Here is a 25,540-nt window from a genome sequence, read left to right on the forward strand (position 1 = left end):
GTATTTTTTATATACATGGAATATTACTTAAAACCACGTTAAAATTACGTTAACCGCTACTTGATTGACATTTGTTACTTAATCAAAATATTTAAAAGGAGACAATACCTACTCTTCGGTACAGTGTGTATATTTTATTTGTGCGAGCTCAAGGCACTGATATTAAAATGAAATAATGTATTCTATTTCCTTTATTAGGTATTAATTTTTGAATACGCTTCAAAAGGATTATACTATTTTTTTCGCAAATATTAAATATTCCCGAGTTAGCCCCTGTGAACACTTAAAATCAAATTAATTAGTTACATAATTCAGTAATCAGTATTTTTATTGCTTTCACAGGAAAACTCTTCTAAGGATGCAGATTTTAATGAGTAGTTTAGTTATATGTACGTATAAACTGGAATTTATTATTACCTATGTTATTTAATAAAGGAATTAAACGGCCTTATGGTAAACGAAATAAATGGTTATTACTAACTAATATTAATAAATTTAAAGATGACTAAATGAAACAACTAATTTAAATGTAGTTAAGTGTATTAGCAACGTTGGTACATGGGATTACTGGATAATACTGTCGTGGAGTAAGTAACATGTAGAACACACCGCAACAATTACATACAGTGTTCGTTAAATATCATTAGTAAAAAAGAATTATATCACCAATAAAAACGTGCGCCGTCGCCTACGTATCTTACCGTAACTCTTTAAAACTATTACACCTATAAATTCAACTGATTAATCAAATACTACAGATAAATAGAAAATGTGAGCATTCATACAGTTAGGATTTTTTTTTACTTAAAGTACATGACACCGAATGCTGTCGGTTTTTTCCAAAAATTCAATTTTTGAATACGTTTCAACAGATACAAAACTTCGTACTAATAATACTAATAATTAATAGCTACAACATTTTTTCTAGTACCCAATTACCGATACACAGTCAAAAATGTATAAAATTACTAAAAATTAAAAAAAAAGTAAAATAAAAATAATAAAAATTGTGATAATTAAATGTATGGTAAAGATTTCCAAAGCTTAATTCCTTATATGAGTCTTGTTTAGTGGTTCGCAAATCCTTTTATCCGATTATTTACCAAACAAATTGTATGGAATATAATTAAAATTGTAGCCATACAAATATCCACATTTTTGTGGTAGTAACTTATACTATAGGCCTATAAATGGCTTATTCAATCGATATCATACGAGTAAAATAAGGAAACAAAAGGTAACAAAGAATAAAAAAACAAAACATAAAAAATCATTCATTTAATTCTCTGTGAATTGTGTATAATATAATAATTATTTTCAATCATAATGTATCTTTATATAAGACAAATATTTTCTATTAAAATCTACGTACAACATGACAAAAGAGAAACTATCATTCACTATCAGCTACGTCGCAACGACAAACGAAGTCTGCACTCTTTAAATAATTTTCAATATAAAATTTTAAATAAAATATAAATAATCGAGTATTACTGTTCCAACAACTCTATATCTATGGTTGACCATAGACATTTTAATATATTTTTCTTCGTGGTGTAACACTACATAGAACTCCATTAGAATCTGTGCGCGCGGATATTTCTTGATGCGGTAAAGTCAAAATGGTTAGGGTATAGCCAACATTTGCCCTCATAAATCCGCTTGCAAAGTTCTAAAGGTGACTCTACAATGACCTAAAAATACTATAAATTTATAGAGATCTTCTGCAAAGTGAAAGTGATAACAAGAACTAATCTTCTACAGCTGGGAACCTAATTAAAAAAATTAAAGTGATCTATACAACAAGCCCTACTTAGGGTGGTTTATTCCAAGTATACATTATTCCATTAAAATTATAAATCATCTTCAATGATATCTACAATGGAAGCTGTCTGAGATAACCTAAAATTACGTTACGATTTAACCATGCCGCCATTATGTCAAATATAGATTAGTGACATTTTGATATAAGTTATAAAAAGTTAGGGCACATTTTAAATAATATAAAATTGGACAATGCCCTTAAAACTAAATACCATCAAAATTAAATGAAATATCTTGTCGATTAAATATTTATCCTTACAATCTAGTTAGAAAGAAACTATAAAAAGTAGAAATTATCATAAATCAAGCTTCATAGAAGCTATGTTGCCCTGGCAAGTGTATTGTAATGATGAAAAAGAAACGTTGTACATTCACTTACATTTATAATAAAAATATACAAAAACACTTACATACATGGGTACTTAAAACATATAATGCACTGGATGAGGGTAGTTTTGTACCAGTCAGTCATGTGGTTGTCTCAGAAGACGTAGAAATGCATTATTGTGCAAATATGTTATTTTTTATAGAAAAAGAAAAAAGTTCTCACAAAAATCTCTTAAATTTATGGCCTATGATTAACTAAAATAATCCTAGTATAATGAAAAATAAATAGTTAAATGCTATATAGATAAAACTAACACCATAGACGGAGGGAAGTCAACCGAAACAGTTTTAAAGCATTTTCTCTCGAAATTACTAAGAGAAGCTCGCCCAAAGACCACCCCACACTAGCGTCTTTTGACCGTCAGCCTCTAGTCAGCGCTATGGAATATGGCGTCGCTGCGCATATGCGCCAACGTTGCGTTGCGTCGAGCAGCCATAGAGTTGACTAGACGCCGACGCTCGGGAGACGCTAAGAGGAGTGACCCAGTCGCGAATGCTTCGAACGCATTAAAATTAACTATTCATATCAAAATAAATTGAAATTTATATTATTTTAAATTGTCATAATAATGGAGAGCTTAGGATTGGTGGTTACTGCTAGCATTCCGATTACTACCTACTCGGCAAGATACGACTACGGAAGATTGTTTTTTAATCCCTTATCAATCTTAGAATAGTAAGAGTATCGGAATGTTCCGCAGCGAATTAGTATTATTTGAACTAAACTTGCCATAACCTAACAATGTTATAGAAAAACTTTGTGCCCCGACTATCGACTATAAACAACGATAAACTAAATAAGAAGTTACATCTGAATAGCTTCACTAGATGGCTCTGATATCATTCAATACATTTTGTAGTGACTCAAGTGTTAACATTGCTGACTTAACACCCCTAATGTTTCTTCAGCTATGCTCCTCGACGGCGTTTTTAGCAGTAGCAGAAGTACTCACTGCATAAAGGAAACAATACCTTTTGTTTAACAGATTAGGGCCAGAGTCGAAAATATCATCTCAGATAATTCATACTACATATAGCATACGATTGTCTTTTGCTAAGTTTCTAAAAAGCTTTGGAAACTTAGCAAAAGACAACTCCAAATCATAACAGGGATGTTTACTGGCCATTACGGGGTCAAAGGCATTCTGGCCAAGATGGGACACTCTGACAACACCGATTGTCGTATGTGTGGCGAAGAGGAAGATACAGTAAAACACCTAATGTGTGAATGTCACGCCCTCGCCAGACAAATGAAGGACTTTGGAGCAGGATATCTGGAACCAAAGGACTTTACGCTACCCATGAGCTCGATCATGCCAAGGGCCCCCGAACACATACACAATACGATAAGATACGATTAGCACTTGAAATATCTAATAAATAAAGTTTTTCTATAACAGTTTAAGTCTTTACAATTCTTCGGTTAAAATCAGGCTACCAATTTATTTCGAAGCTTACATGACACCGTACGCCTATATCGCTACGTTAAGACGGATAATCCTTAAGTATACCATGGGACATTAGACACCTATATTACAATTATTCTTAGGTTGTGGAATGAATACAAAATATTACAAAAAACCTATTAATTAGTCACGGTGTAAGTAAGGTGGACGTGACCGAATTTAGATGTCAATATTTTTTAGTAAAACATAGATAAAATACTAAGACGCGTAAAGTATTTGTAGTCGCAAATTAGACAGTAGAGGGCGCTGTACGATATCGTACATTATGCGGTTGTCAAGCGCTAGCAATGACCCAATCTTTTGCAGTACATTCCGCTTCTTAGTATTTATTTGTCTATGGTAATTATTAAATGTTTGTTGTATAATGTTCATACGTTTACGTATATTAAATTTATATAAGGAGTTTATAATACGCGTTTAACATTGAAATGTGAATTACTATTTTGTCTAATATTTAAGTTTTGAAGCTGCATAAACGAGGTGCCTACAGCTGCCAGGTTTTATTTCTTAAATAAAAATCATACTAGGAAAAAAAATCTCTAAAAACAACACAAAGTAGGAACAGCAATTCATACTCCAATATTAAACTCGTTATTTATATATAAATATCCGCCTTTAAAATAAGTCTTACCTAACCTGTTGAAAGGACTTATATCTAGTCCGTACACGGCCCCAATAGAAAAAACACAACAGCTACCTGGAAACCCTGAGGTTACACAACATCCAATGGCACGACTATATACATGGGGAATTGACATGATCTCATAAAAAACGGCGCTATCTTACTTAGGCCATCATGAATTAAGTGCTTAGAATAATAACAGCTAGAAACCTAGTCCAATAGCATCCTGTTAGAAGGTGAAGTGTATAATCTGTATCTTTAGGTATTTAAATAAAAGTATCCAAATAATTTGTACATTTTCGGGTAGGTATAACATTTATTGGTTAACCAACCAAATACAAAACCGCCTGGTTCAGTCACTGAACGACCTGACTTTAACCTACATTATTTGATCATGTAATGTTTTCATCACTCTCAACTGGCTTAAGGAGCCATTTGAGGGTAGATTTTGTTTAGTTTTATTTAAATACCTAAAGATACAGAATATAAATAAGACTCCAACACATTCTGAGCGGTATACATTCGCCATCAGATATATCGGAGCAGCCAAGTTGTTCCCAAATATCTGAACAAAGCACCTCTATTATCAAGACGTTAAAGGCCATGTTCAAATATATTTGGACACCTTGGCCGTTCCTATATACACTGAAGACGACTGTACAAGTTACTGTTACTGTACAGTTGGATTTTTACTATGTATGACCAGGTCTTCATACAACCTGGTCATAGTAAAAAATCAACTTCACTTCGGTTGCCATTATTTATTTCTAGGCATTATTATTCTAAGTTGTTATCGCAAATAAAACAGTGCCTAAATACTACCTGTTTGTCTTTAAGCGACTTTTAAAACGTAATTTACATAATATTCATATTTTCTGACATTTCCATGATTTAAATGATTTTACGTATATCAATAAAATGAATTGTGATTCCGATAACGTACGGTGGTATAATATATCATCGGGTGACAAGCAAAAGTCACTAAGTACTATCAAAAAATTAAAGTAACAATGCACTTTATTACACTTGTAACACAGTTTATTGTACAATAATTTCAATGGTGTTAGTTAGTGACTTTTGCTTGTCATATTAGAAATTATTTCAACGGTTCATTTTATTGATTAATCGTAAAATCATGCGTCATTGCACGTTCGGTGATTAAAAATTTAAAAAAAAAACAGAACAAAACGGTCATATAGGCGAAACACTACATATATTCAATGCATTTATAATAATTATAATAAATGCTTGTGCAAGATACTTTCATATGTAATATAAATTACAATTCTGTAAAGATCGTGAGAATAACTTGAATAAACCGCTGCAACAAAGATTTGTATTTTTATTAAATGGCACTACATTTATACTTAAAGTTTACGTTCGAATACTGTTAGATATTGGCGAGAACAGAAATTGTAACTTGTGCAAGGGGAGTCGACCATACATGTACAGTTGGGTTCAGAATATAAACTTTACTACCATGCACGAAGGCTCATTTTAGTGTGAAAGCAAACCACGGTCTGTGTTGAGCGCATTAGCGACTGGTCGGCGGCATACGCATCGAAGCTTACACGCCTTGGAGGTTCTTCGCCCGGCTGTTGGGGTTGCCCATTCAAGCGTCTATTATAATATTTATAATTTATTATTCATTCGTCTATAACCATTGACATAGATCTAGGGACTGGCTTTGCGGGCAATAATAATGAGGCATGACAGGGGCCAGTACAGCGGTGTGACACCGCTACAACGCGATTGGTTGACGAGTTCGCATCACGCGCGCTATTGGTCGCAACTAGTTGCGTTAGACTGCACGATTGGCTGAAATTCGTGAGTAACACCGCTGAACTAGCATCATTTTTAGTGCCCGTAAGTTTCCTTAGGTATTATACGTCAATGTCTATAACTCCCAAATACTTTCTACTCGACTCCCCGTTACACTAACCGCCACATTAAACTTTACCACCCTACATTAAGGTTGATATCAGAGTGTGGCCCTCAAGTTACCCCAACGTTCTGCCTTGAGCGCAATAGCGACTGCTGGGCGGCATGGGCATGGACACCTGCACGCCTTAGGCCCACTTGCACCCGGGGTTAACCGGTTAAACCAGGGGTTGCTATGGTTGTGGCGAGGTTGCGGAAGAGTACTTCGGCGTTCCTGGGACCTCGCCGTATAGCAGCGAGGCAGCAACAAAGGGGTTTTAATGGGTAAACCTGGGGTCTCATTAGCCCACAACAGGGAGTCCCACATAACCATCCCGGCCCGTCCCCGCGCCGGGGTGGTATGCGTAAAGCATTTCCCCTCTTAAAAAAAAAAGGGGGTTGCTATGGTTACCCATACAATTTGACACTAGGTTAACGGTTTAACCGCTTAACCCCGGGTTAGAGGGATGGTGCAAGTGGGCGTTAGAGGGTCATGAGCCGGCCGCCGAGGCTATTAAGTTTCTATAATTCCCAAGTACCGCAAATGTTCGACTCCCCGTTACACTAACCGCCACACTAAACTTTACCACCCTACATTAAGGTTGATTTTAGAGTGGGACAAGCAAGTTACCCCCACGATCTCTCTTGAGCGCACTAGCGACTGCTGGGCGGCATGGGCATGGAAGCTTGCACGCCCTGGAGGTTCATCGGCCGGCCGTTGGGGTTGCCCATGCCGAGACCGTCTTGGTAGTTGTTCACGTCCATCGTTGGGGCGTCATCGTTCTGAAAGTAATGGTTCTGTTAGTACTGAGAAGGTGTTAGGGTAGAGCGTACCTGCTGAACACTGGCTGTTATAAAATGTTATGTTTCGTATATTTTGTTGGCTTCGAGATAAATAGTTAAATATTACATTCTACCCTGATATTCTGGTTATACCTAAGCAAGTACGTAGGTACACTTTTAATGATTGTTTAGCAGAGCGTCATCAGTGCAGATTAGTATATAATGTCGATGTGTTAACGATGAAAATTATGCACATGATCAAACGCATGACATGTTTCAGCGAATCTTACAAATATCAAGTTCATTAACATAGGTATTTCACAATAGATCCAAACCACAACCCATTTTGCATATAAAACAAAGCGTGCATGTAGCTGTTACCCGCCGCTTAAAAGAAAATTTTACTAAATTTCAGTTCAATGCACAGATTGTTACAATGACAGTAATTTTTGAAACAAAATGCAATTTAATGACAGATCTTAAAATTTACTTCTAACCGGCTGGAAACATTAGTTTCTTTTCCTAGAACTGGATTCCCACCGGCTCGCTGACCACCTTATCTGAGAGGTATTCAGGTATAGTATGAATTTTAAGAGATGATTTTTTCGGCTCGGACCCTAATCAGATAAAGCCTTTGTTTACTTTATGGAGAGGCGTCTAAGGCGCGTGCCAAAGCAACCATATTGTTAAAAAGCAACTTTACCTTCCTATTTATATGGTTCATATTCATGTAACAGCTCATTCTGAGATAACGACTTTGAGTAATGTGGGACGATCGATCGCCTGTGTGTGGCCTGTCAGGTAACAGAATGAGCTGTTAGATGAATTTGAACCGTATAAATAGGATGGTAAAATTGCTTTTTAAACGAGTTTATTACCGTTCAGTCAGTAGCGTTAGCATTCGTAACCGCTGCATAAAAGAAACAAACGCTTTGGTATAACAGATTAGGGCCCGAGCCGAAAAAATCATTTCATAAAATTCATACTATATTATGTAAGGTATTGTTTACGGATACTGAGTGAGCGCTGGTAGCCTAGCGGTAAAAGCGTGCGACTTTCAATCTGGAGGTCGCGGGTTCGAACCCCGGCTCGCACCAATGAGTTTTTCGGAACCCTTGTACGAAATATCATTTGTGATTTACCAGTCGCTTTTCGGTGAAGGAAAACATCGTGAGGAAACCGGACTAATCCCAATAAGGCCTAGTGTACCCTCTGGGTTGGAAGGTCAGATGGCAGTCGCTTTCGTAAAAACCTACACCAATTCTTGGGATTAGTTGCCAAGTGGACCCTAGGCTCCGGCGTGGCAAAATACCGGGACAACGCGAGGAAGATGATGATGCCCCCCCCCCCCCCCACATCTAGCGTCTTTCGAGCGTCGGCGTCTGGTCAGCGCTATGGAAAATGACGTCGCTGCGCAGTTGCGTAGACGTTGCGTCGACGTTGCGTCGAGCGCGACCATAGAGTTGTAGACGCCGACGCTCGAAAGACGCTAAATGCGTGGGGGGCCTTAGGGATACTCTGGTCAGTGACGGTGTTACCTCTCTGTGCCTCCGTATGGTGCGGTCCTCGTACCGCGTGCCGCCGGTACTGGCCATGGGCCGGCTGAGCGTGCTGTTGGCGTTGCTGGGCGAGTGCGGCGCGCCGCCCACCGGGGTGCCGCCACCTATAGAGGTTAGCGAGTGAGCGGAGGTGAAATGGTGGATCAGTAGTGTAAGAGCGCGATAGGAAGGTGTCTAACCGACTACGATCAGCGAGTAGCGATAAGCAAGATTTTTATTGGAGAGCGAGTAATTTATCTAAAAAATGTATCGGGCGTGTTAGCACCAGCGATTAAAATGTGTCGCTTAACTTCAAACTCGGGTAAATCCCTCGACCCTCTTAGCAAATATCTACCCTATTACCAAGCCCGAACAATTCGCCAGTTCATATCTACATAAAAGTTTGCTTCAAGTATTTTTTTCTAGGCGCGAAATTGTCATTAAGTCACATTTTTTTTTAGAACAAAAAAAATTGTTTGTACTAAAATATACGTATGGTACGTGTGATGAAAAAGACAGGCTTAAGATGATAGACAATATACACAAGGCAGTTAAGCATCCATAAGAATATACACTGTACAAGTACATACAAATGGTAATAATTATATACAAGGCACAATCGTTGTTATTTGTTAGCTAATGCTAAGCATGATTTTTATGTAAGCATGATTTTCATCCCCATTTGCGTTTCTGTGACTGCAAGTGCTGGCCCGTTTGCTATTTTTAATATTTGGAACATCGAAAGCTTTGCTCGGAAAACATATAAAAACTCAAAAATGCGTGTTTTCCCAGAGACATGACCTAGTCAAATCGATTTTTCGACCCCGATAACCCTTATAGGCTATATAGGTAAAGCAAATTGAATCTTGTATTTTTAAGAATTTGAATTGAATAGCTAATTGAATCTTGTGTAAAGTACTTGGATTTTTCGAAATATGGTTTCAGAATTAGCTTACTACTTCTTAAGCCAGCTTTAATAAGAAGGGCCAGTTGCACCAACCACATTTAGCGTACTGATCAAGTGATCAACATCATTTATCAGTCAAATATGAAACTTTAATACAATAAAATTTATCGAACGCTTTAACGGTGACAGACGCATGGTTTAACCCTTTTATGGCTTAGAACGCACTGCGATTAATTTCTTGCGGTTTCCGTCTTGCAAGTGCCGTAAAGTGTCTTGTAAGCATGCCGTATGTGTTACACTTTTTAATCTGCAAAAAATGAATCACAGTGCGTTCTAAGCCTAATACATGTGAGTACACGTACCGGAGGTGTTGGAGCTGGCGCGCGGCTGCGCGGCGCGCGCGGGCGTGAGGAAGTCGGCCTCGCGCCAGCCGTGCTTGCGGTACACCTCGCGCAGCTCCGCGTGCGACCACATCGTCTGCAGCACTTGCCCTGCACAATACACAGAATAACGTTTACGGCCTAAATATACCAGCCAAGGAAAATTATTTTAAGCAAGGCTTGCCAGGATTAACATTTGCGCATTCTTTGTACCGGCTAAATGCGAGCGATGTACATAAACTACGTTCTGATCCGCAATAAACCCGCCCGAGATACGGCTTTTAATATGGCTAGGACGGCCCACGTTCCAGCCTGGTGTGGCCCGGGCCATGTTTTTCGTATACCGATTATCTTTGGCCATATATAAAGTACTACAATTACTACTACTACAAGTAATTAGTGGTAAGTTACCTGCGAACTTGAGCACTCTCGGCGTATGCCGATGGCGCTGCTTGTTGAGATTGAGAAGGCGCTCGACGCCGCCAGCTTCTAATAACGAACGGCTGAACTCGCCGCTCTTCTTGATCACTTCGTTTAATGTGGCCAGGACGGCCCATGTTCCAGCCACGTGTGGCCCGGGCCATGTTTATCGTATACCGATTATCTTTGGCCATATATAACGACAGGTAATCAGTGGTAAGTAGTGGAGGTAAGTTACCTGCAAACTTGAGCACTCTCGGCGTATGCCGATGGCGCTGCTTGGTGAGATTGAGGAGGCGCTCTACACCGCCGGCCTCTAATAACGAACGGCTGAACTCGCCGCTCTTCTTGATCACTTCGTTTAGTGTGGCCAGGACGGCCGCGATCGTGTCGTCTGATGTGCCCTGCTGTGAAATAAGATGAAGGTTAAACACTTGAACATGAACATCTTATTGGATTATTTCAATCAATTTGATATGACTACTAGTCAAACCAGTTTCTTTTTTCGAACTGTCAAAAGTCAAAACGATTTTGCTACTATGGACTTTGTGTCACTAGCATGTGACTTCACAATCAAATTACCTACTCTTTATAGTTTTATACGGGCTTCAAAATATATTTTTTTGTCTAAATATGTCTAACTGCTGTCTACGTTTCTCTATTAATCTTCTGGTGCTTTATTTCATGCATGGTGTAGAATAACTTATTTGAAATACCCGATGTATTCCTAGATAAATCTTAAGAATGTTATTAATCACAACGTAAGGTTCCTATTTTTGCGTATAGTACATAGTTTGAGTTACGAAATTTAATTGAAAGCTATATACTATGTATGTATGTATGTATGTATGTATGTATGTATGTCACTTTATTGCACATAAACAGGACTATGCATGGAGCCAAAGCCGTAGGTATGCATATGGCTATGGTTTAATGTCGACGTTTTTTTCCTCGATATAAAGTGAAACCCGGATAATTGAAATCTCAAGGGAGCGACAATTTTGTTTCAATTAACCAGGTTTTTCATTTAAACAGGTCGTGCCAATTAATTATGTAGATTTACAAGCTTACGTTCTGAGTTTATGGTCGGACGGACGGACGGTACTGAAGGTTTACTGTTTAATTAAAAAACAGTTTGCAAGTCAACTTCACCAACAACTTTACACACCTAAGGCCCATATGCACCATCCCTTTAACCCGGGGTTAAGCAGTTTAACCGTCAACCCGGTGTCAAATTGTACTGGTAACCACGGTAACTCCAGGTTTAACCGGTTAACCCCGGGTTAGTGGAATGGTGCAAGTGGGCCTAACAGTTAGGACCCTTACCTGGTCATGTTGTTGGTTCCCGCTAGGTAGTTTCTGCACAAGGTCCCGCATGGCGTATTTCCCGATGAGCTCCTTGTTGCGTTGGTCGATCGCCAAGTTCCGCAATGCTGTGGCCACCGCGCATACGACGCGGTCTACTTCCATTCGAAGCAGTTCAACTAGTATGGGCAGACCTGAGAAGATTTTTCGGTTGATATTAATATTCTGTTATTCTCATGTTAAAGACAAATAAAGATTAAATATGAAAGGGTTAATATAGAAGTTCATTTCGTCAAAACATTGCTCAGTTGCTCCCAAACCTTTGAACGCCACCTTATGGTTAAACCATAAGAAACGAAAGTTATTGACCACGCTGATTCAATTAAATATAAATATTATACGACATTTTAACACAGATTGACTTAGCCACAAGGTAAGCTCAAAAAGGCTTGTGTTGTGGGTACTCAGACAAGGATATATAACATATAATCACTTAAATACATAGTAAACAAATATCTGTGTCATCACACAAATATGTGTGTTGTCCTTACCGGGATCCGAACCCAAGACCATCGTCATAGGCAGGGTCACTACACTCACTACCCACAAGGCCAGACCGGTCGTCAATTAGTCACATTTTTAGTTATAATTTTACTATTCGTCTTCAAAATAAAACTAATTCTTAGACTAAGCTCACCCTTTTCTTTCCTCACAGCCGCCCGAATGTCAATAGAAGGCTGCCAGTAGCAGGCCGCGAGGTTCTGCAGCGCGCCTGCAGCAGCCTCAAGCGTCTCCGGGTTCGAACACGTCTGCAGCAGCGCCATGTATAGTGGCACCACCTAGTAACAACAAGCACAAGACTCTTGATATCTTTTGCGTTTCCCCATAACAGAAGGCCGTATCTAATAACTGAAGCTACGTAACCGTGATAAGGCACAAGACTCTCTTGATATCTTTTGCGTTTCCCCATAACAGAAGGCCGTATCTAATAACTGAAGCTACGTAACCGTGATAGGTAGTAGGGGTGTCAGAAATTATGCGAAATTGAACCCTATCACTCTGAAACAAAGTTCAAAATCATGTGGGATATATATTCCCTCAGCCTTGATGATCCTTCCGACTAGGGAGAATGGGGAGACACTCCAGACTTCGGACAAACTCGTGTCCGTTCAGCTCAGCATTGCTCCGAGCTATTATTAAGGTTGGCACCACTTGACGTCCTTTTGCGTGCACGACCACAGATAAGATTTTTTTAATCTTTTTTTTTTAGGGGTTTTGTCTCGCAGTGACGATGTCACCCCCACAGATAAGATAATGACTTGATTTGACAATTCTAAATAGCCGAAAGAGATAGTGCCATACATTAGAAAGGGATAGCATGATTCGTCCCTGAATCGCTGTCAAACTTCGGTTTTGTAGAAAGTGTCCTTTCTGTACGATAGTAGTATATATATTATTTATTCTGTGCTAGGGCGCCTAGCCAATCGTACATTGGACATACGTCAAACTAAAGAAGACAGATCGGGATGACAGATGCTACGAAGTCACATGACTATTTCCAAACATTTAAGATTCGATTGGCGTTTTCTCTCAACGAATGTCATCTTGGTTTAGTCCAGAGGTACCTAACCTTTGATGTAATTGTATTGTGGCTTACCTCAGGTGACCAGAGCATTTCAGTGCCCTTGGGTACGCTGTACCCGAGCTGGGTGTTCGAGCTGGTGTCTCCCAGGGGTTGGTGGTCGGGGTCGCTCTTGCCGAGCGGGCTGGTGGAGTTGGACGACGATGAGCCTTCCTTCTTCTTTTTACTGCCGCCGAAACAGCCTAGATTCTCTCCTGAAAGATTGGAGTTGTTAAAATAACGTTACTGCAAACAGAGCTTATTTGTTTGTATTAATAAAAGCTATAAAAATTACTTAATTTCCAAATGAAGAGAAAGCTTTTGATTTTTAGGATGTGGTGCCGTGACCAGGATATTTTTTCCCTTTTTTTTCATATTTTGTTTTATCAAAACTCAGTCAATTCTGTTGGTCACAATGTATAAAGTTATTTTTTTCTTGTCGTAGTTCCTTAGTGTGGTATTCTATCTGTCCAATGTCATTGCGTCTCACTCTTTCATTAAGCAAAATGTGAGACGCAAAGATATTTGGACAGACGGAATACCACCCTTATAACAATGTATGCCCAGAAAGCAATGGTGCTGATAGCCTTGACTGTTGCGTCTCTAGGGTGAGATTCCGATCAACATCTAACTGAAAGCAACAAAATGAAAACTATATTACGATTTTACCTTTGGAAGCGCTAGCTTGTATCCTCGCTTGGCCAGAGGATTGGGTAGGTGGTGCTCTAGTATCGTATAGGGGATCTTCTATTTCTTGACATCTATAAGAAAATAACATTTTAGTAACAAAATTTTCTAATATAGCGCATATTTGAGAGAATGTATTTATTATATTTTTTTGTGTTTTTATATTTTACTTTTTTATATTCATATTATAAATAACCTAGGCTAAGAATAAAAATAAATAAAGAGTATAAATAAGTAAAACAAAGTCTTTCATCTGCATTGAATTCATTTTTATGGTGTTCACGTCATGAACGATTTCACGCATGAAACTATTTGATAAGCGAGCAGCGAACCTTGAACTTATTATGCCTCTAGCTATTCATTATAGAACATAGAAACACAATGCTCTGGCCCTGGGCACGCACCCCGTGTGCCCTTATGGCAAAGACGGTACTGCTAGAGTGTGCTCCCGATACTAAGTTTTCTTTATAAATTCAGTCCCAGGAACATTATCTACTCCCTACACATCATCATCATCGTACCTGTAGGACAGGTTCCGCAGCACGCAGACGCAGTTCTCGACGATCTTGGTGCCGATGGCGTTGCACTGTATGGCGGCGCGCACGGCGTGCAGCAAGGCCTCGGCCAGACCGCCGAGGCAGCGGAGCCGGCGCCGCGCGTACTCGCTACACATCATCATCATCATCCTACCTGTAGGACAGGTTCCGCAGAACGCAGACGCAGTTCTCGAAGCCCTTGGTGCCGATGGCGTTGCACTGTATGGCGGCGCGCACGGCGTGCAGCAAGGCCTCGGCCAGACCGCCGAGGCAGCGAAGCCGGCGCCGCGCGTACTCGCCACACATCATCATCATCATCCTACCTGTAGGACAGGTTCCGCAGCACGCAGACACAGGTCTCGACGATCTTGGTGCCGATGGCGTTGCACTGTATGGCGGCGCGCACGGCGTGCAGCAAGGCCTCGGCCAGACCGCCGAGGCAGCGGAGCCGGCGCCGCGCGTACTCGCTACACATCATCATCATAGTACCTGTAGGACAGGTTCCGCAGCACGCAGACGCAGTTCTCGACGATCTTGGTGCCGATGGCGTTGCACTGTATGGCGGCGCGCACGGCGTGCAGCAAGGCCTCGGCCAGACCGCCGAGGCAGCGGAGCCGGCGCCGCGCGTACTCGCTACACATCATCATCATAGTACCTGTAGGACAGGTTCCGCAGCACGCAGACGCAGTTCTCGACGATCTTGGTGCCGATGGCGTTGCACTGTATGGCGGCGCGCACGGCGTGCAGCAAGGCCTCGGCCAGACCGCCGAGGCAGCGGAGCCGGCGCCGCGCGTACTCGCTACACATCATCATCATAATCTACCTGTAGGACAGGTTCCGCAGCACGCAGACGCAGTTCTCGACGATCTTGGTGCCGATGGCGTTGCACTGTATGGCGGCTCGCACGGCGTGCAGTAAGGCCTCGGCCAGACCGCCGAGGCAGCGGAGCCGGCGCCGCGCGTACTCGCCCGCCGACGACACGTTACGGAGGACGCCGGATGCGTTCCGGAATACTGCGGATGTAAAGTTATAGGGTCATTGCGCTAAGTCTACTTGACGAAATTTGAAAATAAATTTTCATTGCTGCACAAATATCTAAACAATTTATCTATCTACATAAAAATTATATTTCGGAAGTAGAAAATTATTCGACCAAAAACACTATTAATACCATCCATGTATATTATAAGGTCTAAAAACATCGATCTCTTGAGTTTGGCAGCTGAATATGACGCTATATGGCACCATTTTTGGTTGTCACTACGGCGTCTGTTTGATCGTGGTTGACCAATCACTGGTCATCACTACACCTTATAAAACAATGTCCCCCGCCGCGTCTGTTTGTGTGTTTGTAAGTTCGCGATTAACTCAAAGACTACTGAACGGATTTTCATGCGGGTTTCACCTATCGATAGAGTGATAGTTAAGGAAGGTTTAAGTGTATCATTTGTTAACCCGTGCGAAGCCGGGGCGGGTCGCTAGTTTAATAATAAAATAATCCTACCTGTGGACCAATAAGTATCACCAGGGTTGGTTGGATGCCAGCCGGAATGTGGAATGATCACTTTGTTGACGATGACTTGCGCCGCGTCGTCTATAATCGACTGCTTGAGGTCTTCGCACGACGACATGTTCCATATTACACCGGTCACCAGTTCTTTCACCTGCGAACAAATTATATTATTTGTAAGCAGGAATTAATTGGAATTATTGTAACGAATAGGGACCACGCGTGTTGGAGGGTCTGCCATCTTTTGACCCGAATTGGAAACATATGTACACATGTACATTACCAAAGCAAGTGCTACCATCTACCGTTCTCGTTGGTAAGTTTCGTTGTGGATAGTAGGTTCTGTCATCTTGAGGGCTACATCGGAAGTATAAACGATGCATTTACGTCTCGCGCCAAAAATCTGACGGCTCCTATGCTGCCCCCTATAGTTCATGCACGGGGCCTATACTATCGAGAATCTCTTTAGGTCAGCACATATCCTATCATTTTTATAGCTTCCACAAATAGTTCTCTAAAAAGCACCTGCACTGCAAGAACAAAAACTGACTAAACTAAGGTAAGTAAAGACTCATAACCTTACCGCTTCTAAGGTAGGTTCAGTGAGTTTAAAGTCACCGCACACTGACGCGCCGCTCGCTCTGCGACACACTTTAGGCTTCACATGGAATACCAGAAAAACTTATAGATTGATGAAGTCGTAACATAGGATGGTATTCCATCTGTCCAATGTGTATTGCCTTCTCACGTTTTGGTTAATGAGAGAGTGAGACGCAATGGCATTGGACAGGTGGAATACCACCCGTACCTCCATGTCTGTTGCTCGGCATAACAACGCCATGAGCGCGGGAATGCCGCCTGCGTCCCTTATAGCTCGCTTATTCTCGTCATTTTGCCGGCCGTAGGACAGGTTTCTTAGGGCTCCGCACGCGTTGCGACACACTTCGGGGTTCTCGTGGGACACTAGCCGGACTAATGGTGGGATTCCGCCTGGAAAATAGGAAAAAAAAACAATTCGTTATTGGCTACATTATTATATCATACTTAAACATTAAGTTCTTGCACTTCGTCGATTTATAATTAAGTTAATAGGAGGTTTGTACGGTGGGTAGGCACATGACGTGTTGGGTATTAGGGTCAACACGTCATGTGACATTTAAGAAATAGAAAATATATTTAATAAAATAAACAATAATTCTAAGTACATTGTCTTAAAGGTCACCTAAATGCCACTCACGTAGGCCATTAGTATATAAGCACTAGTTTTCTTAATAAAGAGGTTCAGTATTCAGCAGACTTTCATGGTATTCTTTGCTACCCGAACGCTCCACATTACGGGTTGGCTAATTTAGGGTCGGTTGCACCAAACCGTCGGTCACCGTTAAAGCGTTCGCTAAATTTTATTGTATGGGAATCTTCATACTATAATGCCGATTGACGTTAATCAGTTCGTTAAATGTGGTTGCTGCAACGGGCCCTCAAAATCGTCCTTGTCTGAACGCTTCTCAAAAATCAATGATTTTCGGAAGTGGGAAGTGTGGTCACCCTCTTGCGTTACCTAAACTCCTACTCTTGTGTTTGTTAAAATGGTTATGTAAGTGAAACGGCATTTTACAGTTACGTCGAACAGGATTCAAGCTAATCTCAACCTTAAACACTAGACTAGAAGATTGGGATCTTGCATGTTGGAATCCCGCCAGACCGCAGCCGTCTTCGGATTCATGCTCCATGCTAAATTAAACCTTACCGTAACTGAATAAGGTATGTTACCTAAACTCCTAGTCTTCTGTTTGTTAGGGTCGTCCATATACGTGAGATGTTGGAGATACGCAGCCGCGTTTGCTTTCACGACGTCCGAGGGAGAAATTAGGAAGCCGATGACTTCTGGAAGGTTGGGATCCCGCCATTGTAGACCGCCGCCGTCCACGGATCCAGTCTCCAAGCTAAATAAAACCCTAACGTAATTGAATAAGGTATGTTACCTAAACTCCTAGTTTTCTGTTTGTTAGGGTCGTCCATATACGTGAGATGTTGGAGATACGCGACCGCGTTTGCTTTCACGACGTCCGAGGGTGAGATTAGGAAGCCGATGACTTCTGGAAGGTTTAAATCCCGCCATTGTAGACCGCCGCCGTCCACGGATCCAGTCTCCAAGCTAAATCAAACCCTAAGATAACTGAATAAGTTACATTACCTAAACTCCTAGTCTTCTGATTGTTAGGGTCGTCCATATACGTGAGATGTTGGAGATACGCGGCCGCGTTTGCTTTGACGACATCAGAGGGTGAGTTTAGGAAGCCGATCACTTCTGGAACGTTGGGATCCCGCCATTGTAGACCGCCGCCGTCTTCAGATTTATGCTCCAAGCTAAATTAAACTCTAACGGAACTGAATAAGATACATTACCTAAACTTCTAGTCTTCTGTTTGTTAGGGTCGTCCATATACGTGAGATGTTGGAGATACGCGGCCGCGTTTGCTTTCACGACGTCCGAGGGTGAGATTAGGAAGCCGATGACTTCTGGAAGGTTTAAATCCCGCCATTGTAGACCGCCGCCGTCCACGGATCCAGTCTCCAAGCTAAATCAAACCCTAAGATAACTGAATAAGTTACATTACCTAAACTCCTAGTCTTCTGATTGTTAGGGTCGTCCATATACGTGAGATGTTGGAGATACGCGGCCGCGTTTGCTTTGACGACATCAGAGGGTGAGTTTAGGAAGCCGATCACTTCTGGAACGTTGGGATCCCGCCATTGTAGACCGCCGCCGTCTTCAGATTTATGCTCCAAGCTAAATTAAACCCTTACGTAACTGAATAAGATACATTACCTAAACTCCTAGTCTTCTGTTTGTTAGGGTCGTCCATATACGTGAGATGTAAGTAAGTAAGTAAGTAAATACTCTTTATTGCACCACAAAGAAAAATACAATAACAGATTTACAGTGTAAATAATGGTAGCAACAGGCGGTCTTATCGCTGTAAGCGATCTCTTCCAGACAACCTTGAGAGATGTTGGAGATACGCGGCCGCGTTTGCTTTCACGACGTCCGAAGGTGAGTTTAGGAAGCCGATCACTTCTGGAAGGTTGGGATCCCGCCATTGTAGACCGCCGCCGTCTTCAGATTTATGCTCCAAGCTAAATTAAACCCTAACGTAACTGAATAAGATACATTACCTAAACTCCTAGTCTTCTGTTTGTTAGGGTCGTCCATATACGTGAGATGTTGGAGATACGCGGCCGCGTTTGCTTTCACGACGTCCGAGGGAGAGATTAGGAAACCGATGACTTATGGAAGGTTTGAATCCCGCCATTGTAGACCGCCGCCGTCTTCAGATTTATGCTCCAAGCTAAATTAAACCCTAACGTAACTGAATAAGATACATTACCTAAACTCCTAGTCTTCTGTTTGTTAGGGTCGTCCATATACGTGAGATGTTGGAGATACGCGGCCGCGTTTGCTTTCACGACGTCCGAGGGAGAGATTAGGAAACCGATGACTTATGGAAGGTTTGAATCCCGCCATTGTAGACCGCCGCCGTCTTCAGATTTATGCTCCAAGCTAAATTAAACCCTAACGTAACTGAATAAGATACATTACCTAAACTCCTAGTCTTCTGTTTGTTAGGGTCGTCCATATACGTGAGATGTTGGAGATACGCAGCCGCGTTTGCTTTCACGACGTCCGAGGGAGAGATTAGGAAGCCGATGACTTATGGAAGGTTTGAATCCCGCCATTGTAGACCGCCGCCGTCTTCAGATTTATGCTCCAAGCTAAATTAAACCCTAACGTAACTGAATAAGATACATTACCTAAACTCCTAGTCTTCTGTTTGTTAGGGTCGTCCATATACGTGAGATGTTGGAGATACGCGGCCGCGTTTGCTTTCACGACGTCCGAGGGTGAGATTAGGAAGCCGATGACTTCTGGAAGGTTTAAATCCCGCCATTGTAGACCGCCGCCGTCCACGGATCCAGTCTCCAAGCTAAATGAAACCCTAAAGTAACTGAATAAGGTATGTTACCTAAACTCCTAGTCTTCTGTTTGTTAGGGTCGTCCATATACGTGAGATGTTGGAGATACGCGGCCGCGTTTGCTTTGACGACATCAGAGGGTGAGTTTAGGAAGCCGATGACTTCTGGAAGGTTGGGATCCCGCCATTGTAAACCGCCGCCGTCTTCGCGACCGACGCCGCCGTGAACTGGAAAAGTTACACAATTGTGTTACGACAAATCCCCAATGAGATCAAAATCTCACAGAATACAAATGTCTGGTAGACTGTGGTTTGTTTCTTTGGATTTAGCATTACGTAATTACGTGTTTTTTTTTATATGATTGCTGCGCTATCTCTTATTTACACGTCTCAAACAGCTAACCATAGAGTAACTTAAATATTATTTGCCGTAAACAGGTTTTGACAAGTTGTAAGGAATAAATATTGACGCATCAAAGAGGTTTGTTTACTGTTTGTGCTAGTGGCACCCCCTACACGCAGTTTTGCGGAATATTCGCTATTGCCGTAGTGTCTTTCACATCATTTTTGTTACTACCTACAATAAGTGGACAGCAAAGCTGTAGCTTACCTAGCGCCATGTTGGCCATTTGTTTCTGCAATTCCTCTTCATCACCATACATTGATTGACCACCTGCACTGCCTAAACTTAATCCATTCTGCGAATCCTGAAAAAAAAAATACAACACAATTTATAAATGAATGAAACTTTCTTTGTAATAAATGACTTCTGTGTTACTAACTCGTCACAATGTAAAAAGAACCCTAACTCGTGTGACATAAGGCTCCAATCGAACTGCGCGGCTGGTTTGAGTCATACGCGGTGGTGGTAGCTGTACGTCGGGTACAGGCACTAGACAGTCAACTCTAACGCGTATGACATAGGGCTCACTTTGATCTGCGGCGGCTGGTCCGAGTCACGTTCGGTGTTGGTAGGGTACACGAGTCGACCGGCCGTACAATACACAGTCAACTCTAACAAGTATGTCATAAGGCTCACTTTGAACTGCGGCGGCTGGTGCGGGTTCGGGTCGTAGGCGGTGGGGTAGTGCTGGTAGCCGTACGCGTCGGCCGCGTACTCGCCGCGCGGTGACGTGACACAATAATGGCGGCCGATTTGTTCTAGCGACGCTGAGTCGTACCTGCAAACGAAATATTGGAATTTTGTGTTTTTTTTTTCCCGTATGTATAAATCAATGTTTTACCTGACATAATAAATACAATAAAACAAATACTTTTGAATTATTTTTTAAAGCCGATCGTAAATAAAGTTATCACCCCGATTATAAAAAAATTTTTAAAGTATTACTATTCTATTTTAATAGTGTGAGGGTAGTATCAATATCAATGTTTCAAGATGGGATGTAAAAGTATGAAATGAATGATTAAACTTTCCTAACTATGTTGATCGAAATTAGACTTTACACACCTTTGTTGTAAGTGCAAATTGTGTTGAGGGGGCAAAGCGCCGGGCGAAGCGCTTCGGGGAGACGCACTACCACCACCTTCTACATATTCCTGTAAAAAAAAAACAAGAATTACATAAAAATATTTTTTATGATACCATTGTCTAAAATTATCGTTTGATAGGTATTGAATAAGCCAATATATTCCAAATTGCACAAGGCATGCAACTAGTGTTCGTAGTAAGGCTTAGCCCGAGTCTTAAATACTACGGGATTCACGGATATATGTAATAGCTTTTTTAGCTGATTGTATGATACAACTTGCATCGGTGGCGACTTTTACGTTCCATAGTAAATCATACTCTAAGAGTAACACATTAAGGTCCACACTCGCCTGGCCTGTGTATTGCGGGACGTTCGGCGGCGGCTCGACCATATACGCCGGTTGAGCCGTGACTTCATAGCGAAACATACTCTATTTCTAGCACACTAAGGTCCACACTCGCCTGGCCTATGTACTGCGGGACGTTCGGCGGCGGCTCGACCATATACGCCGTTTGAGCCGTGACTCCATAGTGAAACATACTCTATTTCTAACACACTAAGGTCCACACTCGCCTGGTCTATGTACTACGGAACGTTCGGCGGTGACTCGACCATGTACGCCGGTTGAGCTAGAACTTCATAGCGAAACATACTCTATTTCTAACACACTAAGGTCCACACTCGCCTGGTCTATGTACTACGGAACGTTCGGCGGTGACTCGACCATGTACGCCGGTTGAGCTAGAACTTCATAGCGAAACATACTCTATTTCTAACACACTAAGGTCCACACTCGCCTGGTCTATGTACTACGGAACGTTCGGCGGTGACTCGACCATGTACGCCAGGTTGAGCTAGAACTTCATAGCGAAACATACTCTATTTCTAACACACTAAGGTCCACACTCGCCTGGTCTATGTACTACGGAACGTTCGGCGGTGACTCGACCATGTACGCCGGTTGAGCTAGAACTTCATAGCGAAACATACTCTATTTCTAACACACTAAGGTCCACACTCGCCTGGTCTATGTACTACGGAACGTTCGGCGGCGGCTCGACCATATACGCTGGCTAAGCCGTGACTCCACAGCGAAACATACTCTATTTCTAACACACTAAGGTCCACACTCGCCTGGTCTATGTACTACGGAACGTTCGGCGGCGGCTCGACCATATACGCTGGCTAAGCCGTGACTCCACAGCGAAACATACTCTATTTCTAACACACTAAGGTCCACACTCGCCTGGTCTATGTACTGCGGGACGTTCGGCGGCGGCTCGACCATATACGCCGTTTGAGCCGTGACTCCATAGTGAAACATACTCTATTTCTAACTCACTAAGGTCCACACTCGCCTGGTCTATGTACTACGGAACGTTCGGCGGTGACTCGACCATGTACGCCGGTTGAGCTAGAACTTCATAGCGAAACATACTCTATTTCTAACACACTAAGGTCCACACTCGCCTGGTCTATGTACTACGGAACGTTCGGCGGCGGCTCGACCATATACGCTGGCTAAGCCGTGACTCCACAGCGAAACATACTCTATTTCTAACACACTAAGGTCCACACTCGCCTGGTCTATGTACTACGGAACGTTCGGCGGCGGCTCGACCATATACGCTGGCTAAGCCGTGACTCCACAGCGAAACATACTCTATTTCTAACACACTAAGGTCCACACTCGCCTGGTCTATGTACTACGGAACGTTCGGCGGCGGCTCGACCATATACGCTGGCTAAGCCGTGACTCCACAGCGAAACATACTCTATTTCTAACACACTAAGGTCCACACTCGCCTGGTCTATGTACTACGGAACGTTCGGCGGCGGCTCGACCATATACGCCGGTTGAGCCGTGACTCCACAGCGAAACATACTCTATTTCTAGCACACTAAGGTCCACACTCGCCTGGCCTATGTACTGCGGGACGTTCGGCGGTGACTCGACCATGTACGCCGGTTGAGCTAGAACTTCATAGCGAAACATACTCTATTTCTAACACACTAAGGTCCACACTCGCCTGGCCTATGTACTGCGGGACGTTCGGCGGCGGCTCGACCATATACGCCGGTTGAGCCGTGACTCCATAGTGAAACATACTCTATTTCTAACACACTAAGGTCCACACTCGCCTGGTCTATGTACTACGGAACGTTCGGCGGTGACTCGACCATGTACGCCGGTTGAGCTAGAACTTCATAGCGAAACATACTCTATTTCTAACACACTAAGGTCCACACTCGCCTGGTCTATGTACTACGGAACGTTCGGCGGCGGCTCGACCATATACGCTGGCTAAGCCGTGACTCCACAGCGAAACATACTCTATTTCTAGCACACTAAGGTCCACACTCGCCTGGCCTATGTACTGCGGGACGTTCGGCGGCGGCTCAACCATATACGCCGGCTGTGCTGGGTATGTCGTGGCTCCGTAGTGGCCATACGTTCCGTAATGGCCGCCCGTCGCTCCGTACGTACCCCCACCGGATACGGATACTGAATCCATCACCTGTGAAAAACAATGTTTACTAATTATGTTTCATAAGCTCAATTTTTAATACACATTTCGTCTAGAGGAGTAATACGACAATTTGGATTGTTAAAAAGATTTCTAGGTAGAAATCAGTACAGACGATACTCGTATCAACAATGTAGCCGCTATTTCATATAGGGACCGTGCGCGGTGGAGGGTCTGCCATCTTGTGGCCTGAATCGGAATCATATGTGCACATGTACATTGTCAAAGCAAGTGCTAGCATCTACCGTTTCTCATCGGTACGTTTCCTTTTGCATAGTAGGTTCTGCCATCTTGTGAGCTACATCGGAAGCATAAACGACACATTTACGCCTCGCGCCAAAAATCTGACGGCTCCTATGCTGCCCCCTATAGTTCATGCACGGGGCCTATACAAGGTCATTCCTGTTTGACAGTTGATGTAGGACTGGGACCTGGTACTTACATGTGTATACTTCTGCGAGGGCGCCATGGTCAGGTGTCCCATGTGGTTGTAGTGCGCGCCCGGGGAGGACACGTACTGGCCGTAGTCGGGGTCAACGCCCGCGCCGACGCCCTGGTAATTCCTGTTCGACAGTTGATGTAGGACTGGGACCTGGTACTTACATGTGGATATTTCTGCGAGGGCGCCATGGTCAGGTGTCCCATGTGGTTGTAGTGCGCGCCCGGGGAGGACACGTATTGGCCGTAGTCGGGGTCGACGCCCGCGCCGATGTCCTGGTAATTCTTGTTTGACAGTTGATGTAGGACTGGGACCTTGTACTTACATGTGGATATTTCTGCGAGGGCGCCATGGTCAGGTGTCCCATGTGGTTGTAGTGCGCGCCCGGGGAGGACACGTACTGGCCGTAGTCGGGGTCAACGCCCGCGCCGACGCCCTGGTAATTCCTGTTCGACAGTTGATGTAGGACTGGGACCTGGTACTTACATGTGGGTACTTCTGCGAGGGCGCCATGGTCAGGTGTCCCATGTGGTTGTAGTGCGCGCCCGGGGAGGACACGTATTGGCCGTAGTCGGGGTCGACGCCCGCGCCGATGTCCTGGTAATTCTTGTTTGACAGTTGATGTAGGACTGGGACCTTGTACTTACATGTGGATATTTCTGCGAGGGCGCCATGGTCAGGTGTCCCATGTGGTTGTAGTGCGCGCCCGGGGAGGACACGTATTGGCCGTGGTCGGGGTCGACGCCCGCGCCGATGTCCTGGTAATTCTTGTTTGACAGTTGATGTAGGACTGGGACCTGGTACTTACATGTGGATATTTCTGCGAGGGCGCCATGGTCAGGTGTCCCATGTGGTTGTAATAGTGCGCGCCCGGGGAGGACACGTACTGGCCATAGTCGGGATCGACGCCCGCGCCGATGTCCTGGTAATTATTGTTTGACAGTTGATGTAGGACTGGGACCTGGTACTTACATGTGGATATTTCTGCGAGGGCGCCATGGTCAGGTGTCCCATGTGGTTGTAGTGCGCGCCCGGGGAGGACACGTATTGGCCGTAGTCGGGGTCGACGCCCGCGCCGATGTCCTGGTAATTCCTGTTCGACAGTTGATGTAGGACTGGGACCTGGTACTTACATGTGGGTTCTTCTGCGAGGGCGCCATGGTCAGGTGTCCCATGTGGTTGTAGTGCGCGCCCGGAGAGGAC

At 43.1% G+C, this 25,540-nt stretch overlaps 1 protein-coding gene and 1 long non-coding RNA gene across 2 annotated transcripts in view; both read right to left on the reverse strand.

Annotated features, from left to right (window-relative positions):
- Window positions 1-1,263: 1,263 nt before the first annotated feature.
- LOC134675480 (uncharacterized) overlaps window positions 1,264-25,540 on the reverse strand; it is a 118,186-nt gene continuing 93,909 nt past the window's right edge. The window contains exon 2 of the long non-coding RNA XR_010099748.1: window positions 1,264-3,449. This is a non-coding gene — a long non-coding RNA (uncharacterized LOC134675480). The remainder of the gene's footprint in view (window positions 3,450-25,540) is intronic.
- The window catches only part of LOC134675469 (catenin delta-2), a 70,134-nt gene continuing 45,857 nt past the window's right edge, over window positions 1,264-25,540 (reverse strand). Inside the window, exons 5-20 of the mRNA XM_063533739.1 lie at window positions 23,737-23,889; window positions 21,349-21,437; window positions 20,920-21,061; window positions 20,491-20,587; window positions 19,932-20,108; window positions 16,715-16,896; window positions 15,901-16,060; window positions 15,220-15,409; window positions 13,843-13,934; window positions 13,210-13,388; window positions 12,250-12,391; window positions 11,574-11,746; window positions 10,486-10,654; window positions 9,810-9,938; window positions 8,541-8,665; window positions 1,264-7,002 (exon numbers count right to left, since the gene is read on the reverse strand). Coding sequence (XP_063389809.1) covers window positions 6,874-7,002; window positions 8,541-8,665; window positions 9,810-9,938; window positions 10,486-10,654; window positions 11,574-11,746; window positions 12,250-12,391; window positions 13,210-13,388; window positions 13,843-13,934; window positions 15,220-15,409; window positions 15,901-16,060; window positions 16,715-16,896; window positions 19,932-20,108; window positions 20,491-20,587; window positions 20,920-21,061; window positions 21,349-21,437; window positions 23,737-23,889 — 2,328 coding nt within the window. The 3' untranslated portion in view covers window positions 1,264-6,873. The remainder of the gene's footprint in view (window positions 7,003-8,540; window positions 8,666-9,809; window positions 9,939-10,485; window positions 10,655-11,573; window positions 11,747-12,249; window positions 12,392-13,209; window positions 13,389-13,842; window positions 13,935-15,219; window positions 15,410-15,900; window positions 16,061-16,714; window positions 16,897-19,931; window positions 20,109-20,490; window positions 20,588-20,919; window positions 21,062-21,348; window positions 21,438-23,736; window positions 23,890-25,540) is intronic.

Source organism: Cydia fagiglandana, chromosome 22 (assembly GCF_963556715.1).
Source record: "Cydia fagiglandana chromosome 22, ilCydFagi1.1, whole genome shotgun sequence".
Taxonomy (NCBI): Eukaryota; Metazoa; Arthropoda; class Insecta; order Lepidoptera; family Tortricidae; genus Cydia; species Cydia fagiglandana.